We start from the raw sequence: 23,445 nt of genomic DNA on the forward strand, positions 1-23,445 counted from the left end.
GAGTCCCTGCATTATAATTCCTTTCAATTCTTAAACTTTTTCCAAACATATTTATGGCTCTATCTGTTCCAGCTGTAATAACTTTCTATATTCATATTCATATACTGTAGCCAAATAATTTATGAAAAATACTTCAATAAAATTCTGACTACTTGCTAAGAAAACAAACTGATGTCCAAATACAGAATACACAGTACATATTTTTTAAAATGAGCTCACCATTTAATTATCTGATGTTTTAAAGCATTTCTTGTGAATAATACCACATTACAACTGCAAATGAGTGTGGGATGTCGGAATGGTTTTTATGTTTCCTGGGAATTACTATGCAGTCTGTTGGGAAAGTATTGCTGTATAAAATGCTGTTCCTAACATTGCTCACTTGGACACCAAAAGCAGCAGATGGAGGATCTTGAAATAACGTGGATTCAGCAATATAGAAACACAAAGGAAAAAGGCAGGTATATAAATCATTATATTGCTTTTGAATGTAAATGAAAGATTGGATAAGCAAGTACAAATTAAAATAAAAAGTAATCATCATAGTATAAAATTTGGACTGTAGCTCTGATTCACAGGGCCTGAGTCATTAAGGAGAGTAAAGCATAAAAAAAGGAGTAACTTTGTACCTGGGAAAAACCATGTTGCATTGTAGGGTGAGATACATTTAAAATGTGGGGACAGATCTATAGTTGGGATAGGGCATGTCCTAGATCAACTTTAAATTTTAGTGGGACAGTAATGCTATAAATTATTTGTGTGCTAGATGAAAATACAGCCAGTATTTAACTTATGTGCAAAATAATAAACTAATTTGCACCACTTGCATTGTAACATGGTTTGTCCCAGAGAACATGTACTTTTATTTGCCTTACTTTCCTTAATGACTCAGGCCCACAGTCTCTATGGGTACAACCTTAGATCATTTTAGCAAACTGAATATTGCATTATTGCAAACATGTAACTAGAAATATTTTCTAAAAATAACAATTTATTTGCAATTCATTTAACATAATGCTCTGAATTTATCCTTAAATGGCTAAGACATATTGGATAATGAGACCAATCTAAATGTATTTTCTCTTAGTAAATGTATTTGAAAATAAACAAATACTGCATACTGTTGATGCCCCTCTTCATGATACAAAGTATTGTTTAAGTCAAATAATTGGATAAAGTCATTTCTAATTAGTAAATATAGATTATTATAGAGTCCTGTGCAATTGCGATTTGTACACATCAGCGTACGAATGTTAAATAAGCAATTACATAAGAAAACACAGCAAATATACTTACACACTTCTACATTTGCAAATAGTACACTTTTAATAATGTTCCAACTCACATCATTTTATTAGTCAGACTTAAAGGTTATTTATACAAAAATAAAACTACAGAAAAGGTATTTGTGGTTCAGGTCTTAAGAAATGTATGGAGTTTAGTCTCATATTAATCCACACTTTACCAGCAGGGATCATATATCATCGGAGGAGTGATCGCACATAACGATCACTAGTTATGAATAGTATAATATTAATTCTCAAAAGTACTCTATTAATGGGTTGATTTAAACCAGTTTTATTTGGTTCCCTTAAGGAAGATATGTGCATAGCTGTTGGAGTGACTTGCCCCCAACTCTGGAGAGGAATCCTTTGAACTGACCTATGGCCTGCATTGTAAAGGACTTTCTTAAACCATGAACCAATGAAGAACTTTCTTAATGTTATCTTTGTGTACATTGTTACATCATCACATTTGTTTTTCAAACCAAACTCTATATAAACAAACACTGGACCTAGTAACTGCCTCTTTGATTGCAGACTTCAGGATTGATGGTTGGTACTGAATTCAGTGCGCAAGCCTAATGTATCAGTTATACTTTCTTATTCTTTATAGTATTTTATTCTACTTTGCTATATTTTGCTATTAAATCTCTTGTGCGTTGGAACCTTGTTAATCGCATCAGACAATCTTTATTGGTGATGATAGAAATGGAAATTACAGTATACTAACTAACTACATATTCTAGCAATAAATTAAAGACGTGGATACAATGCTTTGGCATAAAAAGGTCACAGTTTTATTGAACTTAATTACTGTTATGGTGGCATTGAAAGCCTTTGCAGGTAAGCTACCAACTAATACCTGAACCAAAATCAGTGTATGGCCTTCTGGCACTACACTGTAACCTGTGCTCCCCCCTTACGATTTGTCCAGTGTTAAATCTGGTGTCAAAGTGACTTCTCCCCTTCTGGACTCACAATGACATACTCACACAATGCACGCGAAGGGATCCCTCACACAAAGGGACCAAGAGCCAGGGTGCTTTTAAAGGGGCAGTGACCTGCGGCCAATCAATGATAACACCGTTGTTAGGAACTCCCAAGTCAGTACAGTGAAACTCGGGAACTACTCTGAAGGCCAGGTGTTCGCTGGAGCCCCTAGTGGTGGGGACAGACTGGGCTGCGGGCCGACCGAGGGTCAAGTAACGTATACTGACTTAAAGGAGTTCCCAGAAGTGGAGTGATTGGTGGACTGTAGTATAAGAAGAATCCTAGGTCAAAAGGTCACAGGCACAGATGCAATATCCAAGGGCAAGCGAAGAGTCAAACTCACAGGCAGAGAAGCAAAATCCGAATTCCAGGCAAAAGGTCAAGGTCAGAAGAGAAGGGTCACAGGTCCAATAACAAGCAGGGGTCAAAACACGGGTAGTCAAATCCAAGGTAGCAGGAACCAAAATGGATAGCACAAGCAGGCAGCAGGACTGAGGACAGAACGCTATAACCGGCAGTGAGGCTGCAGACCTCACTGCCTTAAATACCAGTAGTGGCCAATCAGAGCCTAGCTCTCAAATCACATGGGCAGGCTCAATCCTGCCATATTAATCAGCCCACAGGCTTGTGGGCGCTTCTGCGCATGCGCCCGGCTGTTCACAGCTGCCGGGACGCAGCGCCCCTGTAAATAGCGTCCGAACGTTGCCCTGGCAACGGTCGGGTAAAAGCAGGAAGTGACGTCCCGGTTGCCATAGCGACGACCGGGACGCCTGTAGGAAATAGGTGAGAGTCGCGGCGGTGCCCGCGGCCGCCGCGACTGCTAACAACCGTATGTATTAGTCGTTCTGCCTGTTCTGTAAAAGAAAATAATTCATAACACATCATGACAGGTAATAAGCACAAAATTCCTAATGAACATAAGGGAGAGTGGGAGGGCATTTGTGAAAACGAAGAAAGGGAAACAGCCAGTGGGGAAGCACATATGGGTAACTACACTACTCCCCCAGGATCTTGATGGCTGGAGCATGCAGTGGACTTGATCCCTAGTAGGTAAGTGCATGACATGTCACAAACGAGATTCGTTTATCATTGTTCGCCTTATGACCTTACTTGTCATAGTGTGAGGTATACATGAAGCTCAAGTTATTATTATTGAAATTTTGCATAATTAAATATACGCTAAAATAGAAATTTGTGTAATGTAGATTTAAGATACCCTGTCACCAGTTTCTACATTGGCTTACTTTTTATTTGCTTATTATATAGGCTGCCGGTGGAGGACTCAATCACTTCGTATAGGAAGGGATTCTTCTCCCCGAGTAGCTCCAGCATAGTAAATAGCAGCAGTGTTTCAATATGCACCATTACGATTTGAAGCGATGCATATTGCTTGACACCGCACAAGCTTAATAAATAGACCCTATAATGATTAGCTCCTGTTTGTATAACAAAAGAGCTTTTCATTTGCTTTAGTTTTTGTTGTTTTTTCTGTGTTAGTGCTAAAAACTAGTTCACTTATATTTCACTTATGATTAATTTAATATATTGTTTGTTACAGCAAAATCAATGTTTCAAGATCCACAATGCATGTAAAGAGCATCTTTAGCAAATAATTACTGCTGTATACTATGTCTTTATTGTTCTATAGGCTGAGAACGCTGCTCATATATGGTAACTTATGAAGCAGTGTACACAGATATCCAGTCGTCAGTGTTAACATTCTCTGGATTCTTTCTCCAGCAGAACACATGGTGCTGGTAACTCTTTGCTCCTGTGAGATTTATAATGCAACAGTGGATGATGAGAAGCATGGACAATAGATGAATAAAATAAAGCACAGGAGGTGAAACATGATGTAAGCAATTCTAATTATTTCTTCTGTGTCTGTGATCATTTTGGAGTGTACTCACTAAAGAACAGATTTGCTTTATTTTGTACAGTAGTCTGAAGAAATATATGTAAGAGGATTATCATGTTAGTTTATACTTGCCGACTTTCTTCAGCTCCCTTCCAGGAGCCAGCCAGTGGAGGGGGGCGGGACGGCCAAAATTGCGTCATTTTGGCCCCGCCCCCTGTGACATCATGACGCAAACGCGTCATTTGACAGTGGGGGGCGGGGCCAAACGCCGCAATTCACCGGGAATCGCGGCGTTTGGAATCTAATTCTGCCCACTTCACTAGGAAGTGGGGCACTTCCTAGTGAAGTGGGCAGAATTCGGGAGATTGCCACACTCGTCCGGAAGTCCGGGAGACTCTCTCAAAATGCGGGAGTCTCCCGGACATTCCGGGAGAGTTGGCAAGTATGTATTAGTTCAGTTGCATAAGTCCCCCAAATGTGTCCGCTCTGAAACACCTAATATAAGATCAATAAACATATGTCATGTATGTATGTCATACTATAAATACTATAATTGTTTTCTTTATTGTGTTCCTTGCAGTGATCTGAAGCGTTTGTAAATATGAATTCTTCTGGTTCATGGAGCGAGCAGCATGTGAACTTTTGCTTTCACTTTCTCAACACTTCCTGCACTAGGACAAACAGACCTGTCTCCACTTACTGGGCTTTGTATATCTTCATGTTTGGAGCTATAATCCTCACAGTTATGGGAAACCTGATGGTGATCATTTCAGTTTCTCATTTCACACAGCTCCACACTCCAACCAACTTCCTCATTCTGTCCTTGGCCATTGCGGACTTCCTCGTTGGACTGATGGTCATGCCATACAGCATGGTGCGATCTGTAACCTCATGCTGGTATTTTGGGGACATATTTTGTAAACTACACAGTTGTTTTGATGTGATGTTGTGTACAACCTCCATATTTCATCTTTTCTTTATTTCAGTTGACCGTTACTACGCGATATGTCACCCACTTAACTATTACAGGAAAATAACTATTCCGGTAGTAGAGGTGTTTTTGATATTAAGTTGGTTTGTGCCTTGTCTATATTCATTTGGCCTTATCCTATCTAATATACATATGGAAGGAATACATGATTATGTTGCCAGATTGTCCTGCACTGGTTCTTGTACTCTTGTGTTAAACAGAGTTTGGGAAACAATTTCTTCATTAATATGTTTTTTTATTCCTGGTTTTCTGATGATAGGAATTTACATTCATATTTTTTCCATTGCTAGAAAACAAGCTAAGGTCTTATTTAATCACACAAATTCTCTGTGTGAGAAAAAAGCCACCAGTAGCAGAACATACATGAATGTAGAAAACAAAGCAGCAAGGACACTGAGTTTAGTTATGGGTGCATTTATATTCTGTTGGCTGCCATTTTTTACTGTTGCTGTAACTGACCCTTATATAAATTTCTCAACTTCTGAAGATGTTTACAATGCTGTCTTATGGCTAGGTTATTTTAATTCCACTCTTAATCCGATTATATATGCTTTGTTCTATCCATGGTTTAAAAAATCATTTGCATGCATTATAACCTGCAAAATATTTAATCTAGGATCTTCTTCTTTGCATGTGATAACTAGTGTGTGATGCTCTTCAAGAGTTTAAAGAATATTTCTTCAGTATTTTTTTTGTTTTAAGCTATCTGCCCTAACTGGGTTAACGTATCTATTAAAGTTTAAAATTAAATTACTTAGATCTTCCTCTTTTGCATACTAAAGTATCATTCCTGCACATCAATGAGAGCTGCAGCTTTACCACTCTTGAGAACTTAGTCTTTTCTTTGAAATCAATGGCAACCCGATGCTCAGCTCACTAGGTTAATATAGTGTCTGTGGCATGGCCAACTGACACCAGCACAGGGGAAAAAGGGGGCTTTATCTGCACCTGTATGCTGTTTACACATAGGGATCAGAACATACAATGCATCTCCAGTTCTCCTGTACCTGAGCCTGCAAGCCAAGTTTCAGAATGTAGGTGAAACAAGATGTTCAAAGTAAAGAGAACAAACCTTACATGACTATATCTGCCGGCGGTTGAACCAAGGATGTTGCATCATGTTGTGTCATTAATTGAGTTACTAGATTGAGAGATATAATGGTGTATTGTAAAAATAGTTTGTTTATTTTTTCCATTTAGTTGTTCTTGGTTTTTGTTGTTGTTTTAGTTTGAGTGTGCACCAGTGCAAAAGAAATCATAGAACAATTGAACAAATCTCTGTACTAAGAGACAGAATGTATGCTCCCCTCTTAAGTTCCTCACTGATCAAGCAGATCTGTATAGCTATAATTTTATTGATGCATTTTTGTGCTACACTATAGCTGTGTCCACTTTCTTTTACTTTGTATTTTTGCATTTTACATTTAGCTCCTGTGGGCTGAACCTTTTCCATAGACACAGTTGATTGGTGACAGGGTATTTTTACCCCTAACAGTGCATGTTTTCCATATCTCCTTGTTGGAGTACAGGCGTTTTCATTACTGACTGACACATATTGAAAGGTCAACAGGTGGTATAATTATATATCACTTGGGACCTGGAAAACTGCACTTTTAGGGGTCCCTGAGTACTGGTTTTGGAAACACTGTCCTAGCGGTTCAGTATGTTGGTTTCTGTTATCACTCACCCACAATTATATTTGTGCGTTGAATTTGATTACCTGTGTGGACATATACTAGTTATACTTATACATACTGTCAAATGTGGCACCTTTCTCTATATTGTATTTTTTTAGTTGTGTTCTTCTAGAACTGCCTTCTGTGCACATTAATTCCTTCTTGTCATTCTTTTGTACTATATAGACAGACCATGTGCAAGCCATCTGCATTTCACCAAGTGTTCCTTGGTAAAATGCAGTCATTTAAAGTGCTCAAATCTTCCAAGTCACTTAAAATGTGCAAATGAAGTTTGCTTTGAATTATACAGCTATGTGTATGGTTAATAAAAGCTTTTTTATTAACTTAGTAGTTGTTTGCATATCTTGGTGTGAGGTGATATAATATCCTGATGTGTATTAATAATATTTCCAACATATATTATTATATCTATATTAAAAGAATAATTTGACAATAAAATAAATGAGAAGTACTTATTACACTTGATGTAACTTGTAATAAAAATGATGGCATTTGAGTTAACGGGTAACTGTTATTAGAAGAAAATGAGGAGCTATTATTAGAGTTCATCATATAGATGATTATTATACAGGTATGTTTTGCATTAAGAAACACAATAAAATGTAAAACAAGGAATTCTTTGCATATATTTGTATTGATGCATTTTTCCGTGCACGCATATTGCTATAATTTTATGTTACTATAAATTTCTTTCTCTGAAAACTATCCATAGCTCCCGGTCTACTAGTCCTAGTAATCTACTTTTTCACACAGCTGAATACACACAATTATATTTACTTAGTTTATTCTCAAAAGTAAGTGTCAGCCTCATGCAGCATTACAAAGCGATGTTCCTTTAAATGTCAGCTAATATATAGGGGACAGCAACAAATGTTTCCTGTTGAAGAACTTGTAATCTTGTCAGACTGTTTCCATGGAAGCAAATGTTAATATAGACAGCAAAAATAAAGAGCAAACAATGCAGGAAAACAGTGTAGAATATAATTGTGTAGCTATGTGGTAATATTAGTATTCCCTTTACAACTTTATTAACCTACAAGGCAATCAACAAAGCTGCACCAACATACATCTCCTCTCTTGTCTCAAAATATCTTCCAACTCGGCAACTCCGTTCTACACAAGATCTGCGTCTCTCATCCACCTTCATTACATCCTCCCATTCCCGGTTACAGGACTTTTTTCGGGCTGCACCCACTCTATGGAATTCTCTCCCTCGCACAATAAGACTCTCCTCTGGTCTACAAACTTTCAAGCGTTCTCTGAAAACCTACCTCTTCAGACAAGCTTATAATATTCCTCAAGCACCCTCTTAACCTCACTACCTTAGCCTATTACCGCCTGTTACACAATTTCACGCTAGACAACTACCCCCTGACCAACATTGTTGTGTGACAGGATCATTTAGCCTATGAGTCACTTTTACCTTTGTAGCCTGGCTGGGCCAAAATGCAAAATGTAGACTTAACCTCATGTGTCAATCTCCCATTGTCCAATAGATTGTAATCTTGCGAGCAGGGCCTTCTAACCTCTTTGTCTGTTTTACCCAGTTTGTTTATTAGTTTATTATGTTTGTCCCCAATTGTAAAGCGCTACGGAATATGTTGGCGCTATAAAAATAAATGATGATGATACAAACTATCAACATGTTTTTCTGCAGCTTCGACATACCACACACACAATTTAATTTAAATTTTTAGAGTTCAGAAATTATTAACTGTTCCCCCAAAATAGAAGTATCTTTTGAATACATCGAAAAACACAGTTAAGAAGCCTATTGAGATAGTTACAGAGTTACTATATACAATGTCAAAATGAATCCTTCTGTATACAAAACACAAGCAGCAAACCCATTCTTAAAAAGCACATAACAATATCCAACTTATAACCTGGGTCACCTTGGCTCTTGCAGCTCTGTTGTGCAAATTCATAATATTCATTGAATTTTAGTGATTTGTGGCCTAAACATCATTTTGTGAATGAAACTCATAACCAAAAAAGCTTGGTAAGCAATCAATCAAAATGTATGAATTCATCTTGGCTTCCTTTGTAAATAACTCCTTAGGTTTGATTGGCAATTTCCCTGACACTTTACTGTGGCTGCACTAGTCTACACTACTTACAGTTGTTTTTTTTAATTCCAATAGACTGCAAGAGCAAAGTGAGGAAAAAGGGAGCTAATCAAGTTGCGTGTTAAATCCTGTATTTTTATGAAGTCTGGTAAAGGATCTAGAGGTATTAATGATGGCGAAGCTACAATGAAAATACAACACCCTACATATAACTACAATAATATAGGGTGTTTTAGTGTACTGTTTGTGCTGACTTTTATCTATATATATATGTGATTCAGAAACCAGTGCAAGGTTGCAGACCCTTTAAGCTGCAGCAAACCATTTATTTATTGCGACAAAGGTGCCGGAGCAATGTGAAGGACTATGACCCAGGGTCTGTCTTTGAGAAATGGAATGGGGGTGGGAAAGATAAAAACTCGAACACCAGGAAAGCAACCATAGGGCTACTTTTCAGCTTCTTAATGACCCTGCAAACGTGGATGTGGGAATATCTCTGTTAATAATGTTTGGAGTTTATTAATGTACTAGTTCACGGTAGAGTTATATCTATGACACTTAACCATAACACAACACTTAGGTAACACAATACAACAGGGGGACAGAACCAGCATAAATATGTACAACATGCAACAAATCTCTACGGCAGGATTCCAGTTGTCATCTGTATTTGCCGGCCTAGCAGTGTAGACCATTAATGTTCCACCAGATGCGGATGGCACTGAGGTCCCATTGTCAACCTCTGTAACTCTGGTACAATATAGTCTAGCAATTGCTGTAATTCCCAGCCAGCTCTTTGTCTTTTATCCTCTTCTGGTTGCCACGTTGATGGAGCTATATGGAAGTACATCCTCCTTCTTCATCTTTTAAGCCACATCCCCCGCCAATGCTTTTTGACAGCAGAAAATTGCTTGTCCATAGATTCCCTCTGTTCCAGGGTTTTACTCATGAAGTCACCATGTAATATCAAAGGACTAACTAAATAATAGAGAAACACCCAACACTTTCAAACTGTGCATTGCCCACAAAGTCAGTAAAAATAATTACATTGTTACAGGCCACAACACTCGACCCCATGCTATCACTAAAAGCAGAGGACTAATGATGGTAGCTTTGCGGTTTAAACCACTTGGTGCAGCCATCAAATTAGGGTGCAATTGGGTTCAAAATGCTTCACTTTCCGGAAGTACTTCAGGTACTGTGGTGCTCAGCAAACATTTGGTAACAAACAATAAACAATTTCTTAATAAATATGTTTCTAAACTCTGGGCCTTGACATGTTCGGGGTTTCCATACATATTGTCACGACTCAGACCCGCTGGTCACTGACGGGGGACCTTGCTGTCACTTACCTGGTCAGCATAGGTGCCATCTCTCTGGAAGGAGGCAATGGCTCTCCTGTGCAGTCACCATCTTCCCGGGTTCTGCGCATGCGCAGACCCAGCATCTTCACTAATAAAACTGTCTGGCCAAGCAGCTGGCTTCCTCAACTATAAAAGGCACATCCTGCAGGCAAACTGTGCCAAATCTTCAGGTCTCTCCTACAGAGCAGTTGCTCCCAGTATTTGGCTGCAGTATCACTCTGCTAGTCTGCAGTATCCCGGTGCTCTGTTATTCCTCCATTCATCTTCACTGTTTCCTGACTGTCTGGCGGAAGGTCTCGCTATCAGTCTGTGCTTGATGCTCTGGTGCTTCTTTCCCCTATAGACAAGTTACAGAACATCTCTCCTCTTGGTCATCCTGATTCTAGGGGTTTCCTAGCGCCACAAGACTTCCACGGCAACCACAGTTGCAAAACTTCTCAGCTCTCGGTCATCCTGATTCTAGGGGCTTCCCAGCTCCACCGTACCGCCCTTGTATCTCCAGTTCCGGCATACTAGGTTCTCTCTCCAGGTTCGGGAGCCGCTAAGCCCATACTTCCTTGCGGGAATCACCGGTCAACACCTCCCTCTCTGTTAGATTTCGCACCTCTAGCAGGGTAGCACCAACCCGTATAACCTTTCGGGATGTTCTCAGAGCCCTTAAGTGTGACACATAAATTGTTTATGGCAAGGATAGCAAGGTCATATGAACACATAATTAAATACCTATGATGGTTGGGTTTAAAGCATACACCAGCGAGGGGTGCCAGGATGGGCCTTATGTTACTTAGCATTGGGCCAGGAATCTCTAGGTGCCGGGCCTCATCATTTGTTGGCCCACTTTCCCCCCCTAGAGGACCGTACCTGATGCTGAGTAGCACATGCTGTTGCAGAAGGGGAGGGATGGGTTGATTTTCTTTATTTCTTTTTTAATTATTTAGCCTAGTTAAGGTAGGTTAAAACCATATGTCCTTTATTACTAGAGATGGGCGGGCTCAGTTCCCCGAGAACCGAACTCACCCGAACTTTGCCTATCCGAGTACCGAGCCGAGCAGGCTCGGTACTCTCCCGCCCGCACAGATTCTAAATCGAGGCCGAACGTCATCGTGACTTCGTCGGGGCTCGGTTCTCGCGGTAATTGAAATCCATAAATATTCCCCTCCACAGCAATCCATCGCCATTTGCCAGAGGGACAGAGCAGGGTGTAGTCACAGGCTGATTAGAGCAGGGACAGAGAATATACTGTATTTCCCCATGTATAGGATGCTCCATTGTATAAGACGCACCTTCATTTTTTCTCCGAAATTTAAAAAAAAAAAAAATTGCTGTTAAAACGTTTTGTTCCGTTCAACTGAAGTGTGCTGAGATTGTGCAGAAGCCGGCCAGCAAACTCTCCCTGCAGGTCCGTTCGGCAGAGACAGGCAGGGAGAGTGTGCTGGCTGGCTGCTCTGATTGCAATCAGTTGGCGCAGGTCGCCGGAGGAAAGAGACAGAGGTTGTGCTGCTCTTCGCTATGGAAAGACGGTACCTTTATAGTCCGGTAAGACAGCCAACCCTCTGCACTGCTGGAACCATCTCTCCCTCCCCTTTTGTATTGATTGATGATTCCGAGTGAGCAGCCGGTCAGCACACTCTCCCTGCAGGTTCGTTCCGCAGAGAAAGGCAGAGAGAGTGTGCTGGCCGGCTGCTCTGATTGTGATCAGAGCAGCCGGTCAGAACCCTCTCCCTGCCTGTATCTGCCGAACAGATCTGCACATAGTGTGCAGCCGCTGGCAGCAAGCCCCTCAGCACATAAGACGCACCCCGTTTTTAGATCCTAAATTGTTTGAAAAAAGGTGCGTCTTATACATGGGGAAATACGGCACCTTATTCTTCATTAAATTCTGATAACAATTCTGATAACAATTCTGATTACAATTCTGTTAACAATTCTAATAACAATTGATAGATAAGAGAGGAGGATAGAGGAGTCTATTTTTTCAATATTTGGCACTACAAGTGCTTTGGGGTGTCCCCCATTCTTTTGCATTAATATTTCTGGCTGTCAAAAGTCATATTTGTCAGCAGTATCTGAAACAATTTGTAGCACTACAAGTGATTTGGGCTCAGAATGGATTCAAAGCAGTCCACATATGAGCAGAATGAGCAACCAGGTTCTGTCACCAGTCCTGATGGTAGTGTTCCCAGTACGTCATCTGGGCAAGGCGATGTCAAACTACACAGTCTTTTGAAATCAGTCAAAAAAACACACCCCAAAATTTTTTTTACTGTGTTGAAGCGAAAAAGAAGTGTAACTGAGGAAAAGTTAAGTGCCGATAAAAAAAATATTGCCAACATGCCATTCTACACACGCAGTGGCAAAGAGAGAATGAGGTCTTCACCTTTCTCTGTTAGTGGCAGATCCAAAAATGTTACCAAGCCTACAAGTGGGGCACAACTACTGTTATGCGTGAAAGCCGAGTTGCAGGATAACAGTAAGGCATTAGAGGATAATGTTTGCTCTGAATCACAAATGACACCAATCCCTGTGGAGAGTCCATCCAACAGTGGGATGTCTAATCGTGAGCATTCTGTTAGTGTACCCATAAAGAGGGACCCTTTCAGCAGTTCTGCTGATGTGTGCCTGAACAGCCCGAGTGTAGCCGGTGATAAACAAATTGAGGATGCCACTATGGAAATAGAAGAGGATGAGGGGAAGATTTGTGTAGGCGATGAGGGCGCTAATGAGGATGTTGATGAGGATGAGGTTGTTTGTGTAAGTCCTGCACCAGTGGCAGCAGTTCTGGCACGTGACAAGAAAAAAGGCATTGTCATGCCAGGCCATAAAACTAAAAAATCCACTTCTTATGTGTGGAATTATTTCTACCCCAATCCAGACAACAACTGTATAGCCATTTGTAGTGTATGTCAAGCCACAGTCAGTCGAGGGAGGGACCTTAACCATCTTGGAACCTCGTCTATGTTACGCCATTTGACGAGAGTTCATGGCAAAGTATAGGGAAAAGCTGAAAGTTCTTCCAAAAAAATTACAAGCACTCCATCATCAGCTAGGACCCTCCGGTCACCGACATCCCGACGGCTACAAAATACACCCACCACACCATCCTCATCAATATCCTTAGTAGCGCTCGCAGTTAGCCCTGCATCCCACTTATTAAGGCTGGATGACTCCTGTACTATAATTGATTATAGTCCCACTGCTGCTGCTGTTGCTGCTGCTGGGGGTGAATCGTCAGCCCAGAGGAAGGCCAAGAAAATGAGCTGTCTGACATTTCAACAATTAACCGTGAAACAATCATTTGCTATGGGAAGCAAATATGACAGCAGTCACCCAGTTGCCAAGCGAATCACAGACGTCATGGCTGCCATGTTAGTGTTAGATCTGCGTCCAATATCCACAATAAATGCAGCTGGTTTTTCACAGTTAATTGAGGTTTTGTGTCCGTGTTACAGAATTCCATCGCGACACCATTTATCCCGTAAAGCTATTCCACAACTATACCAACAAGATTGTACAAATGTAGAGATTGCGCTGAAAAATGCCATTCTGCCCACTGTCCACTTAACCACAGATATGTGGACAAGTGGAAGTGGTTAAACCAAAGATTATATGACTGTGACACTGGGTTGGTCATTCACCTTCACCAGCAGGAACAGCAGCAGCATGTACACCACTACGTAACATTTGTCCCAGGCAGGCCACTCTTTGTATCACCGGCTTCACTAACAGGCATTCAGCTGACAATTTGTTACGCAAACTAAGAGATGTGATTGATACATGGCTTATACCACTTAGATTCTCCCCAGGATGAGTCATTTTTGATAACGCCAACAATATAGTGCGAGCATTACAGCTGGGTGATTTCCAACACATTCCCTGTTTTGCTCACACCATCAGCTTGGTGGTGCACAGCTTCCTATGAAATAACCGTGAGGTGCAGGAGATGCTTTCGGTGGCCCGTAAGATTTCAGGCCATTTCAGGCATTCGGCCACAGCATGTAGGAGATTGCAGCAGCTCCAAGAGCAGTTTAACTTGCCCTGCCACCAACTTAAGCAGGAGGTGGTAACTAGGTGGAATTCCACCCTGTACATGTTGCAGAGGATCAGCGCAAAGCCATCCAAGCGTATTGCACAAGCCATGACATTGGGAAAGGAGGGGACATGTATTTCACTCTTGCATAGTGGGGAATGCTTTCAGTCCTGTGCAAGGTGCTGAAACCATTTTAAGTTGTGACGTGTGAAGTGAGTGCAGATTCTGCTAGTTTGAACCAAGTCATTCCTTTAATTAGACTATTGGAAAAGCAGCTTGAGAAACTGAAGGAGGAGATTAAATCAAGCAATTCCGCAAAGTATGTTGGCCTTGTCGATCAAGTACTTCATTCGCTTCACAATGATCCTCGAGTTATTAAGATCTTGAACTCGGATCAGTACGTTTTGGCCACTGTGCTTGATCCAAGGTTTAAGACCTACATTGAGTCTTTGCTTCAAAATGAACGAGATGTGAACTTTTGCAAGGAGCTATTGCTCAGCAAGTTGGCCGCTGAACTGGGCCTCGGCTTGACGACGTGTCCTCCTTCACTCTCTCAAGCTGCTGCTGCTCGTAAAAAATTACATTTCCCAAAAAGAAGCAGGGAAGACGCAGGGGGCAGACCAGAACAATTTAACATCTGGGCTGGTTTGAAGGATTTTTCAAAAAAATGTGTCACCTTGCCCATAACTCCGTCCAATATGAGTAAAAACATGCAAAGGATGGTGGAGGATTATTTTCAAGAGGTAATTGATATGGAAATGTCAGACAGTCCCTTTCCTTACTGGGAAGAAAAGCAGGCCATTTGGAAACCCATGTACAAACTTGCTTTGCAATACTTAAGCTGCCCACCCTCCAGTGTGTACTCTGAACGAGTGTTCAGCACAGCCGGGAACTTAGTCAGTGATCTCCGTAGAAGGTTACTTCCCAAAAATGTGGAGAGAATGATGTTTATAAAAATGAACTACATCTTCCACGAGGAAGGCCTTCACCATCAAAGACATCCAAGCACTGACTGTTCTCTAATTCCGGATTCAACGGCGATGAATTGATAGTCTGTGATGATGATGTACACACTGATGAGGGTGAGGATGAAACTCCAGATGATGACGATAACATCTTTTTAAAACTTTATATTTAAGTCTAGGGTGCAATCTACCCCCAAAGAGGAAAGGGACTTGGGGCATTTAGATATCACGAACAGTCTTGAAAGGCTGCTGTTTTGTCAATTTCTCATTATGGGTAGGGTGTCATACACAGACTGACCCCAAACTGCCTTTGTCCATTTCAATCAATATTGTACAATCTATAACGGCTGAATTTTTTTGTATTTTCTACAAGTGAAGGGGGGCCTAGAGAGACAGAAACCAAACTGCCTTTGTCTATTTCAATTAATATTGTGCAGTCTATAACGGCTGAATTCTTTTGTATTTTCTACATGTGGAGGGGGGCCTAGAAAGACAGAAACAAAACTGCCTTTGTCCATTTCTTTACATATTTAACTATAAGTGTAGGGTGTAATATACACACAAAGACGATGGCTGCATTGCCAATATGCATAGATGGAGAGGAAGACAATCTGGTTTGTGAGTAGAATTAATGAAGGCCTACCTACCAGGAATTGAACAGTTTTTTTTGCTAATTTATTAGCTTTACAATTACATTACTTATCCAAGAAACAGGTGGAGCACTAAATTTGGTTATTTTATGCACAAAAACATTGATTTTCCAACAAAATAGCAAAACAAAACCAAACAAAACCAAAACCAAAACCAAAACACGCAATGGCGGTTTTGCAAAACCAAAACCAAAACCAAAACACAACGGTAATCCAGATCCAAAACCAAAACCAAAACCAAAACACGGGGTCAGTGAGCATCTCTATTTATTACCCACATTCAATCTGTATCTAAAACCTGTCGCATGCACTAAGCAGTGATAGAAAATCAGCCTTATTTATGCAAAATGATAAATAGCCCTGTATATCTGATTGCCAGCCTTTTACACAGTTCACTGCAAACTTACAATTATTCTCTTTATGTGGACAAATAACTTTCTGACCACAATGCCAACAGTGCTGTGTGACTGGATCATAAAGCCCCACTAAGCACTCTTTTCCCATTCTAACTGGCTTGACCAATATGCTCTAAGCCACTTGTCCTCAGGTATCGAACACCTAATATTGTAAGCCTATGGTAAGGGCCCTTTTAACTTTTTGTCTAAATTTTAATACCCGGTCTTGTTTTATTACATTTTGTTTCTGCTGGGTATGCTGGTGCTCTATAAATAAAAGTCAATAGAAGTTAAAAATAAATCAGAACTCATATGTCTAATCTCTGTATTATAATACCTTTAAATGCTAAAGCTTATCCAAATGTATTTATGGCTCTATCTGGTCCAGCTGTAATAACTTTCTATAGTCATATTCAGGCATACTATAACCAAATAATTCAGAAAAATACTTCATAAAATTCTGGCTACTTGCGAAAAAAATACAGAATACACAGTACATATTTTTTAAATTAGCTCACCATTTAATTATTTGATGTTGTAAAGCATTGCTTGTGAATAATGCCACTTTAAAACTGCAAATGAGTGTAGGATGTGGGAAGTGGTTGTAATGTTTCATGGGAATTACAATGCAGTCTGTTGGGAAAGTATCGCTGTATAAAATGCTGTTCCTAACATTGCTCACTTGGTCACCAAAAGCTGCAGATGGAAGAGGATCTTGAAATAAACTGGATTCAACACCATTGGAGCACGAAGGAAAAAGGCAGGTAAATAAATTATTACATAGGTTTTTTTATGTAAATGAAAGATTGGATAAGCAAGTACAAATTGAAAGAAAAAGTAATAATCATAGTATAAAGTTTGCACTGTAGCTTTGATTCACAGAGTCTACTTAACTACTATATATTAGACAACTGTAGTGATGGGTACAACCTTATATCATGTTAACAAACTGAATATAGCATTATTGCAAATATGTAACTAGAAATATTTTTTTAAAATTAACAAACCATTTTGTAATTCATTTATCATATTAACCTGAAATAGATCCTTAAACGGCTAAAACAATTTGTATAATTAGAGCAATCTAAATGTATTTTCTCTTAGTAAATGACTTTGTAAAAAAATAAACAAAGATTCATAAGCTGCATACTGTTGATGTCTCTCTTCATGACACACAGTATACTACCTAGCTAAACACAGTAGCAATAAAAAAGAAATGTCCCAATGCTTTGGCATAAAAAGGTCATAGTTTTATTAAACTTAAGTACTCTTATGGTGGTGGTGAAAGTCTTTGCAGGCCTGCTACCAACTAATACCCAAATCAAAATCAGTGTATGGCCTTCTGGCATCACACTTTATTCAGGGCTCCTCCCTTACAATTTGGCTGGTGTTAAATCTGGCATCAGAGTGACTTCTCCCACAATGACATACTACCACACAATGACATACTACCACAAAGCACGCCAAGGGATTCCTCGCACAAAGGGTCAGGCAGTGACCTGCAGCAATTCAGTGATAACACTGTATGTATGTATTAGTTGCTGTGCCTGTTCTATAAAGGAAAAGAATTAATAACACATCATGACAGGTAATGAACACAAAATTCTTAACGAACATAAGGGAGGGTGGGAGGGAATTTGGGAAAGTGAAGAAAGGGAAACAGCCACTAGGGAAGCACATATGGATAACTGCACCACTTCCCCAGGCAGGTAAATACATGACATATCACAAACGAGATGCGTTTATCATTGTTCGCCTTATGACCTTATTTGTCATATTGTGAGGCTTACATGAAGCTTAAGTGAAGAGTAAGCTGGAGAGATTCTATTAATGGAATTTTATATAATAAATATACACTATAATAAAAAATTGTGTAATGTATATTTAAGATAACCTGTCACCAGTTTCTACATTGGCTTACTTTTTATTTGCTTATTATATAGGCTGCCGGTGGAGGACTCAATCATTTCGTATAGGAAGGGGTTCTTTGTTGGGGTTCCCTGAATAGCCCTGGCATAGTAAATAGCAGCAGTGTTTCAATATGCACAATTGCGATTTGAAGCGATGCATATTGCTTGACACCGTGCTAGCTTAATAAATAGACCCCATAATGATCAGCTCCTGCTTGTATAACAAAAGTGCTTTTCATTTACTGTGGTTTTTGTTGCTTAGTTTTATTTCTGTATTAGTCCTGAAAAACTAGTTCACTTATATTTCACTTATGATTAATTTAATATATTGTTTGTTATAGCAAAATTAACGTTTCAAGATCCACAATGCATGTAAAGAGTAAATAATTACTGCTGTATACTATGTCTTTATTGTTCTATAGGCTGAGAAACACTGACTACGTTGCTCATGTATGGTAACTTATTAAGCAGTGTACACAGAGATCAGTGTTAACATTCTCTGGATTCTTTCTCCAGCAGAACACATGGTACTAGAAACTCTTTGCTCCTATGCGATTTATAATGGGACAGTGGATGATGAGAAGCATGGAAGATATAGATGAATAAAATAAGGCACAGGAGGTAAAACATGACGTAAGTAATTCTAATTATGTCTTCTGTGTCTGTGATCATTTTGGAGTTACTCACTAAGGAGTCTATGCATCAACATTTTTGACACTTAAAAAATGCGGAAACAGTAGTTTCTGCATCTTTTAAGTATAGTTGCCATTCATTAACTGCCTATCGGATGAGATTTCACAGAAATCTCCTCTGTTTAGACTAACACCGTGCAGCATCGCAGTCCCCATAGATTACTATGGGGACTGCGATGTTCTGCAATGCATCAAGCTGTGTGTTGCGCAGACAGATTACGCCATCTCAGGATGACATTATCTGTCATTTCCTATGGGATTCTGCTGAAGCCTCTCAGGCTTCGCAGAATCCGGTACAGTGTGCAATATGCGCACAGCACCTCCTCCTATCACTGCCGGTAAATCGGAAAAAAAGTTTGCAGCATAGGGGTCACTTCGCCGGGGATCCTAGAGTAACCCCAGCATGATGCATTTTAGCGGTACCTAAATATGCATCACTGCGGTGTGCAGCGATACATAATTAGCTGTACCGCATCTTATTGATGCATAGACCACTAAAGAACAGATATGTTTTATTTTGTACAGTAGTCTGAAGAAATATATCACACTAATATACACTATAAGAAGATAATCATGTTACTTCAGTTCCATAAGTCCCCCAAAAGTGTCTTCTCTGAAATTTCTAATATAGGATCAATGAACATATGTCATGTATATATGTCATACTATAAATACTATAATTGTTTTCTTCATTGTGTTCCTTGCAGTGATCTGAATAGTTTGCAAATATGAATTCCTCTGGTTCATGGAGCGAGCAGCATGTGAACTTTTGCTTTCACTTTCTCAACACTTCCTGCACTAGGACAAACAGACCTGTCTCCACTTACTGGGCTTTGTATATCTTCATGTTTGGAGCTATAATCCTCACAGTTATGGGAAACCTGATGGTGATCATTTCAGTTTCTCATTTCACACAGCTCCACACTCCAACCAACTTCCTCATTCTGTCCTTGGCCATTGCGGACTTCCTTGTTGGACTTATGATCATGCCATACAGCATGGTGCGATCTGTAACCTCATGCTGGTATTTTGGGGACATATTTTGTAAACTACACAGTTGTTTTGATGTGATGTTGTGTACAACCTCCATATTTCATCTTTTCTTTATTTCAGTTGACCGTTACTACGCAATATGTCACCCACTTAACTATTACAGGAAAATAACTATTCCGGTAGTAGAGGTGTTTTTGATAGCAAGTTGGTTTGTGCCTTGTCTATATTCATTTGGCCTTATCCTATCTAATATACATATGGAAGGAATACATGATTATGTTACCAGATTGTCCTGCACTGGTTCTTGTACTCTTGTGTTAAACAGAGTTTGGGGAACAATTTCTTCATTAATATGTTTTTTTATTCCTGGTATTCTGATGATAGGAATTTACATTCATATTTTTTCCATTGCTAGAAAACAAGCTAAGGTCTTATTTAATCACACAAATTCTCTGTGTGAGAAAAAAGCCACCAGTAGCAGAATATACATGAATGTAGAAAACAAAGCAGCAAGGACACTGAGTTTAATTATGGGGGCATTTATATTGTGCTGGCTGCCATTTTTTGTTGTTACTGTAATTGACCCTTATGTAAATTTCTCAACTTCTGAAGATGCTTACAATGCTGTCTTATGGCTAGGTTATTTTAATTCCACTCTTAATCCGATTATATACGCTTTGTTCTATCCATGGTTCAAAAAATCATTTGCATGCATTATAACAGGCAAAATATTTAATCTAGGTTCTTCTTCTTTGCATGTGATAACTAGTGTGTGATGCTCTTCAAGAGCTTAAAGAATATTTCTTCAGTATTTTTTTGTTTTAAGCTACCTGCCTTAAATGGGTTTACGTATCTATTAAAAATTAAAATTAAATTTCTTAGATCTACTTCCATTGCAGACTAAAGTGTCATTCCTGAACATCAATGATAGCCACAGTTTTACCACTTTTGAGAGCTTAGTCTTTTCACAGAGATCAGGGGCAGTTGTTCCCCTGCAGAAGGTAGAGCTGCTAGATCAGGTAAAACTCAGACCTAAGCTGGTCACACATACACACTGATATTGGTGCCAGCATTGGCAAATTGGCCAAATCAGTATATGTGTGACTCCAAAACTATTAGCTTGCATGGAAATCTGGTCGACTAATAACTGTTGTTTGTAATTGTCATCATATGCTTACTGCAGTAACATGTCCTTATATGGTTGGGTCACTTGGGCCAGCAGGTCCATAACTTGGGCTGTGCGATATGGGTGACCACCCAGGGCGCAATGATAAAGGGGGGCGCAGTTTATGAATATTTTAGGTTCATTTTTTAAAAATTGAAGGCTAGGGGGGCGGCACTTTTGTTTCTCGCCCCAGGTGCTTAAATTTTAATTTACGACTCTGTGGAACAGAATGAGTGAATGACCAGATCCTTCCAGTTTAACAAAGTGGTCAGCCTTATTCTTCTCATCTAAGCCTAAATTTGTCTTGGACTAAAGAATTAGTGTATGAATCAAATATAAGCTATGATCTCCTCTGATTAAAAACTGGTGAAATACATTTTTTTAAAGTGGAATTACTATTTTTTTTCCGTTACTTAGAGCCATTTAAATTAACCTTGCCATTTTGTCTCATAAATATGTGCTTTAGGTAGAGTGGTAGATACAGGAACTTAACAAGGTTCTTTATTTTTTCCTATCATTTGTCCCCTAAATGATCCAAATAAAACAAAATATTATTAATTCAAATTTATAAAACGAAAGAGCCATGTTTCCAGAAAAAATAAGAAAATTACATTTTGTACTTGGGTACAGTAAGAAATAAGTAGTCCAAATATTTGGCACCGTAGGGAAAGATATGTCATTAAGGCATAAATTACTACCTGTAATCCCCAGACTCTTTTAAAGATTAATATCACACAAAAATAAAGTGGAATCTTGCTTACCTGATCTTCTGATCGACCCTCACTTTCATATGAATGGTAAGCTCATTGAGGTAGAGCTTCAATAACCATTTCAAGCAGTTTGAAAAAAGTCTGACTTAGCTGGAGAGAGGATCTTCTACTCAGGACAATTAGAGGGAGAGCAAGATCAGTCAGTCTAGAGGACTAGAGAAACACAGTAGTGTTGATTTTCTTGTTTTACCCATGTCATGTAATTCCAAACAAAATGAAGGGCTCTATCTACGTACTAATGTCATACTTGCCCACTCTCCTGGAATGTCCAGGAGACTCCCGAATTCTGGGCAGGTCTCCCGGGAGAGCAGGCAATTCACCCGCATGCTGCCTGTCGGGAGCCTCAATGATGCGACTCACGGTGAATCGCATATTTTTGGCCCCACCCCCCTCCTACCATACCTCACCTTCGGGATCTCCCAGAGGACAATAATAAAAATTTGGCAAACATGACTAATGTACACCACAGTGGTTCAGTTACCACATTGTCTAGTTTCTGGAGCAGAGCAGCGTTATATGTAAGAATGGTTTGTTACATACAAAACAATTCTGTTCTAAAACTCTCTCCCTCTGAAGAAGGTGGAGTACTTTGATGCACACAGAGGAGGGGGCGGAGTGAACCAAACACCACATGGTAATGATAAATTTCATATTAATATATGCACACTTTAGCTCTGTCATAACTCCAGGCACTTTCCCCAGTAGACAGACTTGCAAATCGACTTATCGAAACATTGGCTTCTATGTACTAAGGAAATTATTGATTAAAGAGTGGTAATGCGCCATTCATATTTAGAAACCTAATTCTTTAATTTTCAATAGAATTATTATTTAAAAGTTTGGGAAACATTTGAAATTTGGGAGGTCTGGATCAAAGAGTGCACTTGATTGGACCTGAGCTTGAGAATATATAAGTGTGATTTACCTGTGGTGCTTAGTCACTAACTTGCAAAAATATTGCATGGCACAATGGAAGATGTACATGAATATCTTTTAAACAGATTTCACAATAAAATGTCAATTTCATGCCTATCTCAATGTAAAGTCATCTTTTGAGGTCTTGATTTCCTCAAAGGGTTTGGAATCCTCTTTCAGAACCCTGAAATCAAGGTCATTGTAATGTTCACTACAGATGACTGTGCAGCTACGAATCTGGATAATGGACTCCACTGGCTAGTGGCAACACAGAGTCCAAAAGCAGGAACAATTGTAGTGTACCAACACAGAGAGACATCCAAGATTTGAGTATCTTTAATAGTAAATGTCCATTATAGAGTAAATTGCATGATATGCTATGATTCTCAAGTGCCAAGGGTTAATGTCTGAAAGCAGACTAATCATAGTTATAACCGAAAAACTCTGGTAAGCTAGGTAGTTAGGAAATAAATAGGAACGCTGATAACTTTACTGGTCTCAGTATTAAAATTAGAATAGTGTCTCTTGGTTTAGCATACACAGAATTAATAGTATAGGTGCAGAGATGGTGGAAGTACACGGAGGAATCGAAACATGTAGATATTAACCATTCAAGAGTTTAGTATACAGCATAACATTGGGAACAAGTAATAATGCTAGACACTATTACTGGCACATAATAGTCTGGCAACCCGATGCTCAGCTCACTAG

At 39.4% G+C, this 23,445-nt stretch overlaps 2 protein-coding genes across 5 annotated transcripts; both read left to right on the forward strand.

The window, feature by feature from the left end:
• The first annotated feature begins 346 nt into the window (after nt 1-346).
• LOC142142867 (trace amine-associated receptor 4-like) lies at nt 347-6,018 on the forward strand. The gene is made up of 3 exons (XM_075200662.1): nt 347-461; nt 4,014-4,128; nt 4,712-6,018. Exon 3 carries the CDS (start codon nt 4,733-4,735, stop codon nt 5,771-5,773), a length of 1,041 nt encoding a protein of 346 aa, XP_075056763.1. The 5' UTR covers nt 347-461; nt 4,014-4,128; nt 4,712-4,732; the 3' UTR covers nt 5,774-6,018.
• A 10,914-nt stretch (nt 6,019-16,932) lies between these two features.
• LOC142144361 (trace amine-associated receptor 4-like) lies at nt 16,933-23,445 on the forward strand. Of its 4 annotated transcripts, none has more exons than XM_075203090.1 (3): nt 16,933-17,053; nt 18,716-18,832; nt 19,599-23,445. In XM_075203090.1, exon 3 carries the CDS (start codon nt 19,620-19,622, stop codon nt 20,658-20,660), a length of 1,041 nt encoding a protein of 346 aa, XP_075059191.1. In that variant the 5' UTR covers nt 16,933-17,053; nt 18,716-18,832; nt 19,599-19,619; the 3' UTR covers nt 20,661-23,445. The 4 variants fall into 4 exon arrangements, with proteins under 4 accessions (XP_075059191.1, XP_075059193.1, XP_075059195.1 ...); XM_075203092.1 differs by having other exon boundaries at nt 18,719-18,832; XM_075203091.1 differs by lacking the exon at nt 16,933-17,053 and adding an exon at nt 17,759-17,877.

The sequence above is a fragment of the Mixophyes fleayi genome, chromosome 3 (assembly GCF_038048845.1).
Source record: "Mixophyes fleayi isolate aMixFle1 chromosome 3, aMixFle1.hap1, whole genome shotgun sequence".
Classification (NCBI taxonomy): domain Eukaryota; kingdom Metazoa; phylum Chordata; class Amphibia; order Anura; family Limnodynastidae; genus Mixophyes; species Mixophyes fleayi.

Excerpts from the sequence above, each read along its gene's own strand:
- LOC142144361 (XM_075203090.1), top strand. The coding sequence starts at position 19,620 with ATGAATTCCTCTGGTTCATGGAGCGAGCAGCATGTGAACTTTTGCTTT.
- LOC142142867 (XM_075200662.1), top strand. The coding sequence starts at position 4,733 with ATGAATTCTTCTGGTTCATGGAGCGAGCAGCATGTGAACTTTTGCTTT.